Source organism: Ovis canadensis, chromosome 19 (genome assembly GCF_042477335.2).
Source record: "Ovis canadensis isolate MfBH-ARS-UI-01 breed Bighorn chromosome 19, ARS-UI_OviCan_v2, whole genome shotgun sequence".
In the NCBI taxonomy this organism is placed as follows: Eukaryota; Metazoa; Chordata; class Mammalia; order Artiodactyla; family Bovidae; genus Ovis; species Ovis canadensis.
Window position 1 is genome coordinate 62,446,755 of NC_091263.1, and position 15,853 is coordinate 62,462,607.

The window sequence follows — 15,853 nt, forward strand, 5'->3', positions numbered from 1 at the left end:
GGATAAAAATCCACCTGCCAGGGCAGGGGACATGGGTTCAATCCCTAGTCTGGAAAGATTCCACAATGCCTCAGAGCAACCAAGCCCGTGCACCACAGCTACTGAAGTCTGTGTGCCTGGAGCCTGTGCTTCGCAGCAAGAAGCCACCACTACGAAAAGCCCACACACCACAACAAAGAGCAGCCCCGGGTTGCTGCAACTAGAGAAAGCCTGCATGACGCAATGAAGACTCAGTGTAGCCATAAATAAATAAATAAATAAAAGAGAATGCATGGTAAAGGGTGCTGGATCCACTGTTACCAAATGTTTGTTGAATGACTGACTGACTGAGAAGAGACCATGAGAACACAGAGGTAGAGACTGTGACTCAGCCTGCCAGAAGGGCTGGGAAAGCGGATTCATCAGAAGGGAGAGGAGGAGAGCATGGAAATGAGGCAGGAGGGAGGAAGGGCAAAGCAGGAGGAGCGCACCCGGGAAGGCAGTAGGGGCAATGTGGAGTGGCAGCCCCACCGGAGTAGGATTACATACCACTCTGGGCTTGAAGGGTGGCTCCACTGCACGTTTCTCCAGCAGAACCCAGTTGATGGTCTTGAAGAAGGGGTGGATTTTGATGTTCCCTGTCACTCCCAGCCTCTTGCTTACATCCCGTTCAAGCAGCTGCAACCCAGCAAAGGAACCTGGTTAGCACCCAAGGGCTACAGGAAATGGGTTCCTCAGAAAACCCCCAAGCAGGCCCAGGGGTACCTGGGCCAGTCTGGCTCAGCCCGGCATCACACCCCAGAGCCTCTGGGGTGGAGGAATCCTCTCTTGTCTCTTCTCCCGAGTCTGCATGGATGGGGGCTGCTGGGACTCTCAGAGGGTGGGATTTGTGAGTAAAAGCAGTGGTCATTTACTGAGTGTTTACTGTCTGCCTGGCACAGGCCTGAGCATCACAAATTTATGTTTCCCCCCACCCAGAAGTCTGTGAGAAAGGTTCTCTCCTAGCTTCATTTTGTAGATAAGGAGACAGACTCAGAGTTTAGCCTAGGGTCCGTCTATCCCCTGACCCCAATCTTGTCACTGCCATGCCAGACTGACTCAGTGCAGGGAACCCAGACGGGAGGTCCTGGGATCGCAGCAGGAGGGTGACTCCCCCGGGTGGGTGAGGACCAGAGCATCAGCGAGGCCACCATCCCTGAGACAGGGGGCTTCTGGCACTCCTGAGACCTGGTATCTGCCAGCCCCCCCAGGCCAGCCCCGCCCAGGGCCTCCCACCTTCTCCAGGATGTCCTTGGACTCCCTGGTGATCCAGCGAGGATAGTACGGTGAGTCCAAACGGATGGACTCGAAGAGCTCGTCCTCATCATCACCATGGAAGGGGGACTGACCAATGAGCATCTCGTAGAGAAGGACTCCGAAGGACCACCAGTCCACAGAGAACGAGTATTTTAGGCCCTGCAGGATCTGGAGCAGACAAAGTGTGGGAGCTGAAGGGGCTCCGGAACACAAGTCCGGGGGGATCTCCTCATCCCCCGAGTGGCAGCCCAGACATCACAAGTCACGCCCACCCTGTGGAGGCAAGGTGTTGGCCGGGGCGGGGAGGGTGCCACTCACCTCGGGGGCGATGTAGTCAGGGGTGCCGCAGAAGGTGCTGGCCTGTTTGTCCCCGGACATGTTCTCCTTGCACATGCCGAAGTCGGCAATCTTGATGTGGCCGCTGTGGTCCAGCAACACATTGTCCAGCTTGAGGTCCCTGAGGGGAAAGGACAGGAGAAGGAGTTATTAGGGCCCACTCCCCTCCTCCAGGCAGCTCCCTCCCATGTCCCCACTGTCAGTCTAGCATTCCCCCGCAGGGAGGGGGGAATGAGGAAGAGGAGGGCAAAGAAGTGCTAAATATAAGTGCTTCCTGCAAGCTGGCTACTGCGTTTGACACACACCATCCTACTTGCCTAGACTGAGTCTAGGCATGGACAGCATGTTATAATGTGCATCGCACACCACCTTTTAAAGTCTGGACCCTAGTACTCAGTACACACTGTCCCATGGACTGGTTTCCCAATTGATGACATCCCCTGGCATCATCCACAACAGCACAGAGCCCGGCCTCTTCCTTTGGCATGGATACATATTAACAGCAGGACAGGACTGTTGTTTGTTGGGTGAGAATTTATGAAACCAGTCCCTATGGGTGGAAGTTCAGAGTGCTTGGATAGGGCTTTAGAGGGGCTTTACAGGGAGACACCATAGGGAGAGAGACATCATACCAGTCAGTGCTGTGCTCCCTGACTGGCATCGAGTATGCCTGGGGATTTCCCAGTCCCTGGAGCTGTGCTAGCCTCAGCTAAGGGGCCACAAGGAATTCTAGCAATGGAGTAGGTGGTTTAGGCAAATACCCAACTAAAAGACCAACTCCATGCAGAGAGGGGACCAAAGCTGGACTGGGCCCCATTCAGAGCACTTCAGAGGATATGATGTGGTTGGGGCCTCCCCTCCTAAACACCCCCCCATCTCCCAAACCCCGCACCTGTAAATGATCCCTTTCTGGTGCAGAAACTGTAGTCCACAGACTATCTCAGCTGCATAAAACCTGGATGAGACAACACACACACACATATACGGTGTCCTGAGATTTCTGTGAGCAGCCCCTGCTTCTCCCTAGGTCTTCTTCTGTACCCCCAGGGACAGGAAATGCTGTGCATAACTTCACAGACAACCTGGGCCTCATCAAGTGCATCTAGTGTCAGGCAAGTAGCGGCTGGTAGCCAAGACAGGAAAGAAAATTAAGAAGGAAAAAGCTCCAAAGGAGACTATCCTCTGTCTTAAGAGTCTATGTGTTTATACAGATAGGCCTATGTGCACACACACAGTTTAGCGATGCATGCAGGTTTAAGGAGCCACCCATCTGGGTCCTGCATTGAATAAGATCACCCACCTGGCTGAGGCCCAAGGAGGGGACAGGATCTGGCATATGACCAGGTTGGGTTCCCAGCCACAGCTCACCCACCACCCCTGGCTTCCCACACTGGGCAGGGGATGGCCCAGGCCACCCCAAGTCTCTCCAACCCCATCTCCAGCCCAGGCTAGCTTCTCCAGGGGGCGAAGAGAAGGAATGGAAGGCAGGCAGGCAGAGGGCTCTTCCCCTCATGGGGCCTCGCATACGTGGCACGGGAGAGCTCGAAGCGGCCTTTGTCCTGGATGTGGTACATCAGGTCGCCCCCATTGAGGAACTCCATCACAAAGAACAGGTGGTCCTGCAGGGGCGAGAGGATGGTGACCAGGGGGACAGAAAGCGAAGGGGGGCACCCTGACAGGATCACCAGGGGCAGGCCCTAACAGGAAGCAGGGAACAACTCTGCCCTGAGGGACCTGCAGGGGGAAGAATGGCCCTGCCCTGAGACATCTGAGGATGGGCGATCTCAGCCCTGCCTTCAGGGATCTGAGGAAGAAGAAGGGATCCTGTTCTGGCGAGTCTCAACGGGAGATACGACCCTGACCTGAGCAACTGAGGAGGGCTGTGGGCCAGGGGCACTGACAGTGGGTGGGCCAGGCACCTTGGTCTGGAAGGTGCAGAAGAGGTGGGTGAGAAACGGATGATCCCCGGCGAGCGCCAGCACCCGCTTCTCCACCATGGTGCACTCCACGTCGTCATCGATCAAGACCACGTCTTTCTTGAGAGCCTTGATGGCGAAGAATTCCTTTTTGCCCTTCAGCTCTGCGAGCAGCACCTGATGGATGTAAGAGGGGTGCTGAGCAGGGGAGGGCCAGAACCAAGCCCAGGGTGCATGGCCCCACCCAACCGGGAAGCAGACAGAGAGGGTGGGAAGGAGGTGTCCCCAAGATTCTGGGCTCAGGTGGCTCAGGCTGCCTACCCTGAGGCCATGGGGCCCTCACCTTCCCAAAGCTGCCTTTGCCCAGGACCTTGATGAAGGTGAAGTTGTCAATGCTACACTTGGTGCTGCTCTCCCAGATCTTGCCGTAGGTCCCAGTTTCTGCCAAGACATAGCCGCTTCCGACTCTGGTCTCTGCCCGGAGGCCCAGAGGGTGGCCCTGCCCTGCTGGATCCCTCCCAGCAGAGAGGCCTCCTCTACAGGTGCGTTCGACTGTGTGGGGGACAGGACCCCATGCTGGTGGGGGAGGGGAGGGGCTTTCTTGGAAGGCATGGGCATAGCTTTACCTGCAAGATCATCTCCAGAGACTCCTGGCTTCTTCTCAAAATTCTGGTAGATCCCAACAGTGTCTTGGGTCTCTGTTTCCTTCTTTAAAGATCTCTGGAGGAGGGGGTGGGGGTTGGGGGGGAGGCGCCCAGAGGTCATAGCATGGTCAGAACTCCCAACTCAGAGGAAGGACCCCAACCATCCATAACTCCACCCTCAATACCAATGGGGGACAGCGAGGGGCAGAGCCCAGGACCCCTAGGTGGTGCATGTGCACGTACACATGTGCGAGAGAGTACACACAGAGACACACATACACACACTTCTAGCACAGAGATGCCTTGGAGGTCTGAAAGGCACTGGTTACAAACAAAAGTTTTGGGAATTGAATCCTACGCGCCCAACCACTTAATAGAACTTTGTTGTTGTTGTTTCCCTTCACTTGTGATAGATTCTACAATTTTAAAGTTTTGTGACATTCTTCAAGCTCCACCCACATACCCAAACACACACACACACAAAACACAAACATATAAAGGCTTTAGTTCCAAGAGTTCCAAACTTGCAGTCCTCCAGGTTCACCCTCAGAGCACTGCTTGAATAACTAATATCTTAGGAGAACAAGCCCACCACTTTCTAATGACCAGACCTTGAAATGGATCTTCCAGAAGTGGGGTCTTTGGTATAAATGCCCCTCACTGCAGTTCACCCCCCAGGAGTGAGCATGAGCCTGGACTGGTCCCAACCCCAAGACCCCCTGCTCCCCACAGTGCCTGCCCACCTGACTAACTTGGTTCAAGGCCTCGGCCAAGAGCTTCTGGTTGATGCCACAGAGGTTGGCCACTTTCATCTGGCACTTGTGATGCACATTCATGCCACAGTCTGTGGTGGGAAGAGAAGCAGATCATCAGGGCTCTGGCCCAGGCTGGCAGCCAGTAGGGCGGGGAGGGACGGAGGAGAAAGGAGGGCAGGGTCTGTTGGGTTTCCTGCCTTTAGAAAAAGATGTGTCTGAAATCATCACCACAAATCTTTTCTTACTTAAAAAATGCAAAACAAATGTCTGGGACAAGCTAGAGAAGTCCCTTTTCTTCCAGAGGTCTCTTGCTACTGTGAAGCTGGAGGTTGGGGAGAGGGCCAGTGAGGAGCATGTTTTAAGCTGCCGAGACAGGCCCCTCCAATTGAGCACCTTCTGCACCATTCTCCTCAGTGACTGGGGCCAACTCAACTCTAAGCCCCGTTTTATAATTGAAGACATGGAGCTTAGAGCCGTGGGGCCACCTTCTGATGGTCTCATAGCAGTAAAGGGTAGTCGGTTGGGCCAGTGGGGAGGGGCCAGGAGGCCTCACCCCCGTGAGATTCCCCAAGTGAGGGAGCAATGGCAACCTTAGTTGGTCATGGTCTCCAGGGTCTGGGTAGGGTGGGCCCTCCCCTCCCACCCCCACCCCCACCCCCACCGGCATGCACCTTCACACTTTAACCCCTGCTTCACCAGCCCCCAGAGCAGGCTGCCACAGTGGTCACAGAAGGTGGGGCTCATGTAGTTATACACCTTGAACCGGTGCGGCATGTCGATGTTGAAACGTTCTTTCTGGAACTGGGATGCAGAGTCACGGGTCAAAGGTCACATGCCAGCTCCAGCCCCTTCCTTATCCCCTAACTCTCCCCAACCCCACACATGGTAGATTTCCCAAGAGGGCCCCATGGGGAATAGGAAATCCAGGGATCCCAGGGGTCAACCCAGAAGGAAGGATGAAGGAAAACAGAGAGGAAGGGTGACCCAATAGGGAAGGGGTGGGGACAGCTCGGATCCCCCCGACCCCCCCACCGCCGCCCTGGGTCCAGCCTCACTATGGTGTCCCGGCTGTTGGCTGCAGTGCCTGTACACCGGCCGATGATCTTGTCGATGCATTTCTTGTGGATGGCAGCGTTACATTCTTGAGGAGGCACAGGCCCAGGAGGGAGACGGGAAGGCCCAGGAGGGGCAGAGTCTGTGAGCTGGCGCCCGCCGGCCCAGTCCTGCCCTCTACACAAAGCCACCGTTCTCCCAGACCACCCACACCCTCACTCCACAGAGGCCTCGGCCCCCGCTGGAGCTTGATTTTTCTCTCCTCCCTGGGAAGGATGGGGCAAGGAGGACAGGCTGATCTGGGGTGGGGAGGCCTCAGAGATTACGGAAGGCTCAAGGAGTCTCGGTGGGCAGGGGGTGGGGCAGAAGTGAAGGATGGGGTGGGGAATGGCACTGAGAGGAGGAGGCAGGGGAGTCCTTGTTGTGGCCCAGGACAGCATCCAGCTCCGAAGCTCTCTCACCCTCCAACCCACCCCCGCCAACACACACACTGACACACACATACACAGATGCACCCCTACACAGACACCCTCGGGCACACATACACAGCAGGGTAGTCAGGACAAGACTTACATAGAATGCTTACAGTGCACCACTCACAGAACACAGCTTTATGTATTTTACCCCATTTGGTCTTCACAATGACTCTATTATCCCCATTTCACAGATGAGGAAACTGAGACACAGAGAGGTTAGTAACTGTGCCTAAGGTCTGACAGCAAGGAAGTGGCGGAGCCGGGGTTCAGACCCAGGCAGGCTGGCTCTGGAGCCTCTGCTCACCACCAGTGGCCCACACCACCTTGTGCATGCACCGCCATGGTGTGCTGGTTATGTGTGTACCCAGATGCACACAGGTCTAAACAGGAGCACATGTGTAGCCAGGGACGCACTGGCAAAGCTCTGATAGCCTCTCTGCGGGGAAAGAGCCCTGATGTGCAGTGCTGGCGGGTTCTGTGTGCATACTCCACTGGGGCCTCTTTAAGGTCACCAAGGTGACATCACTCAACAGGAAACGCTGGAAAGAGACACTCCAGCTCTGGCACTCACTGATGCAGTTATCATCCACACACGCCCACCCGCCTGGAACACCACACACGCAAACACACACACAGGCTTCTTGCAAACACACCATCCCAACACAGGGACACAGACTTTGCTGTGAATGCACGCAGGCACACACGTGTACACACATGCGCATACACACTGGGCCACGGAGACACTTACGCCTGCACTTGTAGCCTTGCTTGTTGAGACCCCTGAAAGGCAAGTGACCAGTCTAGGTGAGTGTGGGGAAGGCCAGGGATGGGGGCCCTCCTCTCCCGCTGCCCCACCCTGGTGGGCACAACCAGTCTCACCAAACAAACTCTCTGCACACGGAGCAGAACGTGGGCTGCCCAAAGAAGGTGGCGATGAACTCGTGGTGTCTGATGTAGTGAATTTTGGCTTGTTTGATAGCTCCACGGCGGTTCATTGTTGGGAACTTGGCCTCGTCTTCACTCCGCATAGACTGCTTGCAATCTGGGGGCCAGTGAGCAGAGAAGTCAACCCTGGCCCTTGGGAGGGGCCGTACCCTTTCAGTCCCTCCCAGAGCAGTCCCAGACAGACCACTGATGGAGGCTGCTTCCCTAAACCTCCATCTGGCCTCTGAACCTCCACCTCTAGCCCAGGTAGGGAGGGGCTTACCTATGTCTTCCAGGAAATACTGCACTGACATCAACACCTTGGCCTGGGGTTGCAAGTCCAGCTGCAGGGGTGAGGGTGAGGGAGTCAATGAGGGCGGGCCTGGGCCAAGTCAGACTCAGAACCCGCCCCCATGGTTGGTCCCTCAAGGCCCAGGGAGTCCTGGCCTCCGGTTGGCCACCTGTCTGCCCAGAGTGGGCAGGGCCCCACCCCTGAGCCCCGCCCCCACCCCTCATCCTGGGGTATTATTACATTTGGGGAAGTGAAAGGATCCAGCCCACACCCAGCTTGGCCACATGGCCCTGGGAACAGAGTGGGAAGGGAAACTCCCCACCTTCAACCCTGGCCACCCCCTTCAGAAGGATCTTAGAATGTAGGTACCCCTCCCCACCCCCCAGACATACATAGGCACACGCACATTGAAATGGGCTGCTGGTCTCTCTCTCTCTGTGGCCAGTCTCCTCACACAGACTGGCTGGTCCTTAGGACAGGACCCTCAGCTTCCCCAGACCCAGGGCCTGGAGCCCGACTGTGTCCACTGGGGTACTGGACAGACACATGAGGTGTCTCTGCCTGATTATTCAAGACTGGGTGCAGCCCCAGGTCAACCTCTGTCCTGGCCAGTTCCTTCACCCCTCACAGGAGGCTGAGCAGAGTCTCCATGGTCACAGGGTCTTTCCTGGGGGGGTGGGGGGTGCATCTTGGCTACAGAAGCCCACATGTAACCCCAGGGGGTAGGGATGCTCTGCCAGCATGGGTATCCTGTGGTCACAAGGGACACATGGCCACATGTGGGTGCAAAGTCCAGGTTTGGGCAGGTGAGTGGCAGGCTATGATCCTGCTCCCCACCCCTTTGCTGTGGAAGATCGTAACTGGTGTTCCCCAGTGCCTGCCCGGGCCTGGAATATCTGCGAAGACTCCAAACAGAACTGGGAACACTGGGGGTCTCTGGGAAGTGGGGACTGGGGCCTGGTGTTGGGGCCAGAGCTGCCCTTTTGTACAGCTTGAGATGTTTAACTCTGTACATCCTGCCTTTGCAAAATTAAAAGGGAAAAAAAATCAGCCACAACAATAGGAGGGCTCTCTTGAGAGCTGCCTAAGGGCCAGGTGCTGCAGTAAGCCCTTCACCTTCAGCTTTCCATTCCTTAGAACAATCGACCCCAAGGTAGGTCTCTTTAGCAGGTTCTTCTTTTAAAGATTCAGAAACGGACTCAGAGAAGCTAAGGATTTGATGACTCGCAGGACCAGGATTCAAACCCAGGTTGTTGGTGGCCAGAGCCTGGGGTGCCCTTGGCCATCCCCGCTCCCTTTGCCCTCCCACGTTGTGTGCCCGTGGCTGCGCCCCTCACCCAGAACTCGGCCTTGCCATTGTTCTTCTTGCAGCGTTCGGCTAGCACTGACACACCCACCGTCACCTCGGACATTGGCTCCTCAGCGGCTCGCATCAGCACTATCTGGATAACGCGGCCCTCATAGATGTGAGCATCGAACGTGGACTTCCACTCAGGGTACATGGTGGGCTTCTTCTGCACCAGTGTCTTCCCGCGCTCTGCAACGGGCCAGGCAGGCGAGGTAGGGCTAGGCCCCTCTGTCCCTCCCTCCCTGACCTCCCCATGGCCTTCCATCCTGTGGAATCTGCCTGCTCTTTCCCCGAGGGCCCAGGTCCCCATCCCTCAGCCCTCACAACTGTGCTCTGCACGCCTCACCCTCTCACTCACGATCTGTTCCAGAACAGAAAAACACCGGCCGTTCCATGAGGGCACCCCCAGCAGGTTCCTCCCTGAGCCTGTTCTTGCTACTTCCTTCTCCTGTGACCCTCTTCCTCCAGCCCCTCTTAGATGTCACCTTCCCTTACGCATTTACTCAGTGAACACTGCTGCAGGCTCCCACATGCCAGACAGGATACTGGAGGCAAAGAACATGGTGCCCGTCCTAGAGCCCCAGTCCTAGGCAGAGACATGAATCCATTCACCCCTCAAGTGAATATTAAATCGTAGCTGTGATGAGACTGAAGAGGGCAATGTCAGTGGGTCTAGACCTACCCATGGTCAGGTGGCCTGCCTCAGCCTAAGAGTCAGGGAAGGCTTCCTAAAGGAAGGGACAGCTCAGCTGAGACCTAAAGGATGACAAGGGTTCACCAGGCAAGGACAGAAGCAAGCAGGAATGATGTGAGATGTTTGCTTCTTCCAGGAAGCCCTCCCTCACTGCAGCCTGGGATGGGACCTCGTCTGGATTTCCCTATCACAGGATTCACTGTCTGGCTCCCCCACCTGACTGTGAGCCCCATGAGGGCAGAACCTGGTCAGCCTTGAAGCATGGCATTGTCCTCTGTTCCCAGCACAAGGCCTGGCACAGATGGACACATGGAGCTCCTGCAAGGAGCCCATTCTTGGGCAAAACAACAAATGGGGAGGAACCAGAAGCCCTGGGCCCCAGAGAAGGTTCCGTATAGCCAGTGCAGGAGGTCCTATAGGCAAGTGGGTAGTCTCTACCGTCCTGCACTGCCAGGTGAGCTGGGCAGGGAGATGAGACAAGGAAGAGAAGGATCCCTCAAAGGTTCTAGGAGAACAACACACAGTTCCTTCCATTGCCGCCGCCTCCTGGCTCTGAATTCCCTGCCCCACTGGCAACTCCCTGTTGCCAGTGGCTGCAGATGGGTGGGGTCCAGCCTCTAGCCCTACCTGTGCTGAGAGCCTCCTTCATCTTCACAGCACAGAAGGGCTGGCTTGCCTCGTCCACATCCTTCAGGGAGCCCAGCTCGTAGGAGTTGAAGGAGATGCGCAGGAATGGTGCCATGTTGGGGCCTGCAGTGGGGCTGCAGAGACAGAAGACCTGAGGCAGGCGGCAGGTGCAGCCTGGGGAGGGTGGTCAGGTACCCACTCCCCTCAGAGCTCCCACATGGTGCTTAAAAGGCACTAGTCCTAGTTGCCAACATTAAAACTGAGTTTCACATAAGATGAGATTTGTAACTTCCCTGATGAAACTGGAGGGTGTGGCATCAGGCCCCCTGGGCGGTATCTGGCTGGCACCGCCCCCTTGGTTGAGCACCCCTGCCAGTTCACTCTAGTTCAAAGCCCTGCTTTCACTTCTCTCCAAATCCTACCTGGGCCCTGCAGACATGTGAGCCTGTGACTTCCATCTCACTTATTTGGAGAGTCAGTCATTCACTGCCTCCTTTAACAGCCAATGGCTAGGCACCTACTATGTGCAGGTACCTAGTATATGCTGGGCCCCAGCACCTCAGTGGCAGCCAAGATGGGAAGGATTGTACCCCATCCTACTTGCCCCTTGCAGCACTCCTTGGCTTTCACAGTTTGTTTTTTGCTCGAAACTACCTAGGCAGACAGGGCTTCCCTGATGGCTCAGTGGTAAAGAATCTACCTATAATGCAGGAAACACAAGTTCGATCCCTGGGTCAGAAAAATCCCGTGGAGAAGGAAATGGCAACCCTCTCCAGTATTCTTGCCTGGGAAATCACATGGACAGAGGAGCCTGGTGAGCTACACACCATGGAATCAAAAAGAGTCCAACACAACCTAGTGACCGAGCACAGCACCCAAGTAGACAACCAGGGTCAAGATGATCACCCCACTTTTCCTACAGGAAACTGAAATCCTGAGGATGAAGCAGAACCTAAAGCTGGGATTCTACTAATTAAGTCCCCATTTCGTCTGGGACCAGGGTAGTAAAAAGCCCCACCCAGATCGGTATGCCTGATACTTCTGAACCCGAGCCCCTTGGGTTCAGGTGCTTCTTGCCTACCTGGAAAGTTGCCTGCACTCTTAAATTAACTTTTTCCCAAATATAAAACTATTTTAATATTAAACATAATGTGCTGAATTTGCTTCTTATACCACACACGTTGGCCCCACACACCCCTATTCCTCACAGTTCCTCAAATCAATGGTCATGACAGGTGACCCTGAGGGTCTTTTGGCTTGTCATCGTGGAGGATGCTCAGCTGTGCAAGCCCACAGGTGCACACTCATATACCTGCCCAGACACTGGCTCCGGGTCCAGAGTCCATAGTGGGGAGCTCCGCCACCATGGCTGCAGGAATGCTCACTCATGTATATCCACATATACACAGCCTTGCTCCATCCTGAACATTAGATGGCACAGAGGCAGACTAAGACACGTACCCCTATCCCCCTGCCACACATGCCTGTCTGCACAGGCAACACCACCTTGGCCCTGGGACGTCTCCCCCAGCTCCTCCACATAGCTGCAGAGCAGCAGCCAGGCCTGCTGGGAGTTCCAAGCCCAGATGAGCTCACAGGAAACACTGACCTCAGCCTGCAGCCCAGCCCAATGGTCCAGCCAGTCCTCTGAAGCCAGCCACTAGAATATAGAAGAGGGACCAGGCAGTGCAGACTCCACCATGTCCCTTGCCCGGGCCTGGCTCCTACTTAGAAGGAGTGAGCGTGGGTGTGTGAGCTCACGTCTGAGACCAGCCGCAGTGACCACTCAGCAGGCAGGGAGGGAAAGCCATCTGTGGGCTGCTGCTGCCTCCTCCCTGGGCCCCAAGCAGGCATGAGTATGCAAGCTGGTGTTAGGGGAAGGGGGAGGCGTACATGTGGGTGTGACTCCACGGCCATGGAGATGTGTGTGCCTGTGAGGCTGTGTGAGTGCGGTGGGTACACAGTCAGTGTTGCAGTGGACAGTGAGCTGCACAGGCCTGGCTGGGAGTGCATGTCGGAGCCCGGGTGAGGGTCTCAAATTTCTAAGCAAAAGGCTATTGCGCTCATCCTGTCACCCTGTGTGGTCTGGGGTTCCGGAAGGATCAGCATGACCCCTACATATCACACACTTGCCTCATGTCTGCAACCACATTCCAGGGCCTGACCCTCAGCAGACATGGCTCAGCCTCAGGCTTCCCAACAGGATAAACCATCCTGGCGGGGGGACTCTGAGAGTCTCGGTCACCCTCATCCCCCAGATGAGGCACAGTGCTTTGCTGGAGGGCTGCTGCACTGATGAGAACTTGTACAGCCAACACCAACCCCACAAGACTCAGGGTGGGGGCCTCTTGCCACTATCACCCCTTCTTGCTAATAGCATCCCTCTTTCCTCTGTGCACCGTCCTTCACAGTTTACAAAATACACTAACACCCTCCCCACATCCAGGTCTCCAGGCTCCTAGTAGCCTGGGAAGACAGTCCTGATAACTGACCCTGCCTCTCAGAGAGGAAAACTCAAGTCTTTAGGAACGGAGCTGCTCATCCTGAAGTGGCCAATGGGCTCAGCGCCTGCAGGCTGGCTCCTCATCCCTCCCCGCATCCCCATCTTCCCCTCAGGGCCCAGTCCAGGTGGTCCATGGGCTCTGGGTCACCTAGCAGGAGCCAGCCGTCCACAGGACCACCATGGCAGAGACAGAGTCATCAGTCTGCCCCCCAGCTCTGCAGCACTCAGAACAGCTGGTGCTTGCAGTCAGTTAGAAGCCACCGGAGGGAAAACCACAACCACAGTGGGCCCTGTCCTGGCCCCAAACCTGCACAGCCCGACCGCAGCGTCATGAGGAAGAGGACCACGGGCTGCCCTGGGGCTACCTGGCAGTAACCTAGGGGGAGGTCACCTAGCCCCAACTACCTAGGACTAATACTAGAGCACAGACCCCAGCCAGGTTCCCAACACCATCTCCACCCCAACTGTACCGTGTGGATCCCCAGAGGAAGAGAGACACTATAAGTGGACATCATCTTCCATCGATCTCCATGAGACCCTAAGAGAGGTCTTGGGCCCTGGCACACCAGGACTTCCTGCACAGCGGAGCCAGAGCTGCTCACCTACCTCGCAAAGCCTCTGAACACCGATGGGAAGGCCAGGGGGTGGAGTGATGGCACAAAAACAAGGTGAGCCAACTATTTATAGCCATTATGCAAACTGGCTCAGGTCCACAGGCCCCAAAGGAAGGCCGCTGGCTCAACCTCATCCCTGCTCTGCAAGCCCCCGTAGGCAGCAGGGGTTGGACTCCACATAGGCCTCCATGGGAACCAGCTCCTTGGAGCCAGCTGAAGCCAGCCAGACCCTTCCCGACCACCAGTCTCTACTCTTCTGCTTCTCTAGCCCACAATAGAGGCAGCCCTATGAAGCAGAGAGCACTGGACTTGGAGTCAAAGGGCCTGGGTGTGAATCAGTGCCCTCACTCAGAAAAACAAAGATCATCCTTCCATACAGATGGCTAATAAACACATAAAAAAATGCTCAATATCACGTATTATTCAGTCAGTTCAGTTCAGTTGCTCAGTCGTATCCAACTCTGAAACCCCATGAATTGCAGCATGCCACGCCTCCCTGTCCATCACCAACTCCCGGAGTTCACTCAGACTCACGTCCATCGAGTCGGTGATGCCATCCAGCCATCTCATCCTCTGTCGTCCCCTTCTCCTCCTGCCCCCAATCCCTCCCAGCATCAGAGTCTTTTCCAATGAGTCAACTCTTCGCATCAGGTGGCCAAAGTACTGGAGTTTCGGCTTTAGCATCATTCTTCCAAAGAAAACCCAGGGCTGATCTCCTTCAGAACGGACTGGCTGGATCTCCTTGCAGTCCAAGGGACTCTCAAGAGTCTTCTCCAACACCACAGTTCAAAAACATCAATTCTTCGGTGCTCAGCTTTCTTCACAGTCCAACTCTCACATCCATACATGACCACTGGGAAAACCATAGCCTTGACTAGACAGATCTCTGTTGGCAAAGTAATGTCACTGCTTTTCAATATGCTGTCTAGGTTGGTCATAACTTTCCTTCCAAGGAGTCAGCGTCTTTTCATGGGACGTATTATTACAGAAACGCAAATCAAAACTACAATGAGGTATCACCCCACACTGGTCAGAACGGCCATCCACAAAAAATCTGCAAACAATAAATGCTGGGTCGGGTGTGGAGAACAGGGAACCCTCTTATACTGTTGCTGGGAATATAACCTGATAAAATCATTATGGACAACAATATGAAGATTTCTTTAAAAACTAGGAATAAAACTACCATGTGACCCAACAACCCCGCTACTGGGCATGTATCCTGAGAAAACCATTCTAAAAGACACGTGTACCACAACGTTCACTGCAGCACTATTTACAACAGTCAGGACGTGGAAGCAACCTAGACGTCCATCAACAGATGAATGGATAAAGAAGCTGTATACATATATACAATGGAATATTACTCAGCCATAAGAAGGAATGAATGAGTCAGATCTAGAGAGGTGGATGAACCCAGAGCCTGTTAAACAGAGTGTAATGCAGAAAGAGAAAAACAAATATCAAGGTACTGATGAACCTACCTGCATGGCAGCAATGGGGACACAGACACAGAGAACAGACTTGTGGACACAGTGGGGGAAGGAGAGAGGGACGAATTGAGAGAGTGGTGTTGAAACATACACAGTACCACGTGTAAAGCAGATAGCCGGGGGAATTTGGTATACAACACAGGAAACTCAACCTGGTGCTCTGTGACAACCAAGAGGGGTGGCCTGGGATGGGATGGGATGAGATGGGAGGTGGGAGGGAGGATAGAGGGGACATATGCATGGCTGATTGATGTTGATGTATGGCAGAAACCAACACAACACTGTAAAGCAATTATCCTCCAATTAAGAATTTTTTTTAAAAGATCTAAAAAAAAGATAAATTAGAATTTAAAAAAAAAATTCATCCTTCTCTGAGGCCAACACACACCAGATCAAGCTTCTAATGGAATTAACTCACTTTATCCTTGTGTAGATCCCAGAGGTGCGTAATTTACTGATGAAGAAACAGGCTCAGAGAGGCTAAGTGATTTGCCCAAGATCACACTGCTAGTAAGTGCTAGAAGAAGGATCTGAATCCAGGCCTATCTGATGTTGCAGCCCACGTTCTTCCTGGTCTGCCATGTCAGGAAGAGGAGATGAAGGGCAAAGAGGGGACAAAGGTAAAGATAGATAAATGTGCTGGGAGCAGTGTACAGAGACACATCCGTGAGGACAGAGAAAACAAGAAGGGGGTGAGGGGACCAGAAGATAAGTCTCCTATGCTTGACCACCCAACCCCCTCCGGGCCTTACCTTGGGGACCCCCTACTACTGTACAAAGAAGGTGGGTACAGACTCCTGAACTGCTACTACTTCTCCCGCCCCAGACAGTTGGGCCAGACTCCAGTTCTCAAAACCTGGGGAAGACCTAACTGGATCCCAGCCTCAGGGGAGGAGGGCTTGC

At 54.7% G+C, this 15,853-nt stretch overlaps 1 protein-coding gene across 5 annotated transcripts in view; it reads right to left on the reverse strand.

The window, feature by feature from the left end:
* The window catches only part of PRKCD (protein kinase C delta), a 37,217-nt gene that overhangs the window by 8,779 nt on the left and 12,585 nt on the right, over positions 1-15,853 (reverse strand). For 2 of the 5 annotated variants that reach the window (XR_011250823.1, XM_069561598.1), the window contains exons 3-18: positions 10,341-10,474; positions 9,009-9,208; positions 7,663-7,723; positions 7,335-7,497; positions 7,204-7,235; positions 5,982-6,067; positions 5,598-5,727; positions 4,924-5,015; positions 4,154-4,247; positions 3,871-3,968; positions 3,531-3,704; positions 3,139-3,230; positions 2,504-2,566; positions 1,594-1,732; positions 1,255-1,443; positions 529-657 (exon numbers count right to left, since the gene is read on the reverse strand). Coding sequence is in view for 2 of the 5 variants with exons in the window: in XM_069561598.1 (XP_069417699.1) it covers positions 529-657; positions 1,255-1,443; positions 1,594-1,732; positions 2,504-2,566; positions 3,139-3,230; positions 3,531-3,704; positions 3,871-3,968; positions 4,154-4,247; positions 4,924-5,015; positions 5,598-5,727; positions 5,982-6,067; positions 7,204-7,235; positions 7,335-7,497; positions 7,663-7,723; positions 9,009-9,208; positions 10,341-10,455 (1,857 nt within the window). In the remaining 3 variants the exon portion in view is untranslated. Of the gene's footprint in view, positions 1-528; positions 658-744; positions 1,444-1,593; positions 1,733-2,503; positions 2,567-3,138; positions 3,231-3,530; positions 3,705-3,870; positions 3,969-4,153; positions 4,248-4,914; positions 5,016-5,597; positions 5,728-5,981; positions 6,068-7,203; positions 7,236-7,334; positions 7,498-7,662; positions 7,724-9,008; positions 9,209-10,340; positions 10,475-15,853 lie in introns of all 5 variants that reach the window. The other 3 variants (XR_011250822.1, XM_069561597.1, XR_011250824.1) reach the window with 2 other exon arrangements.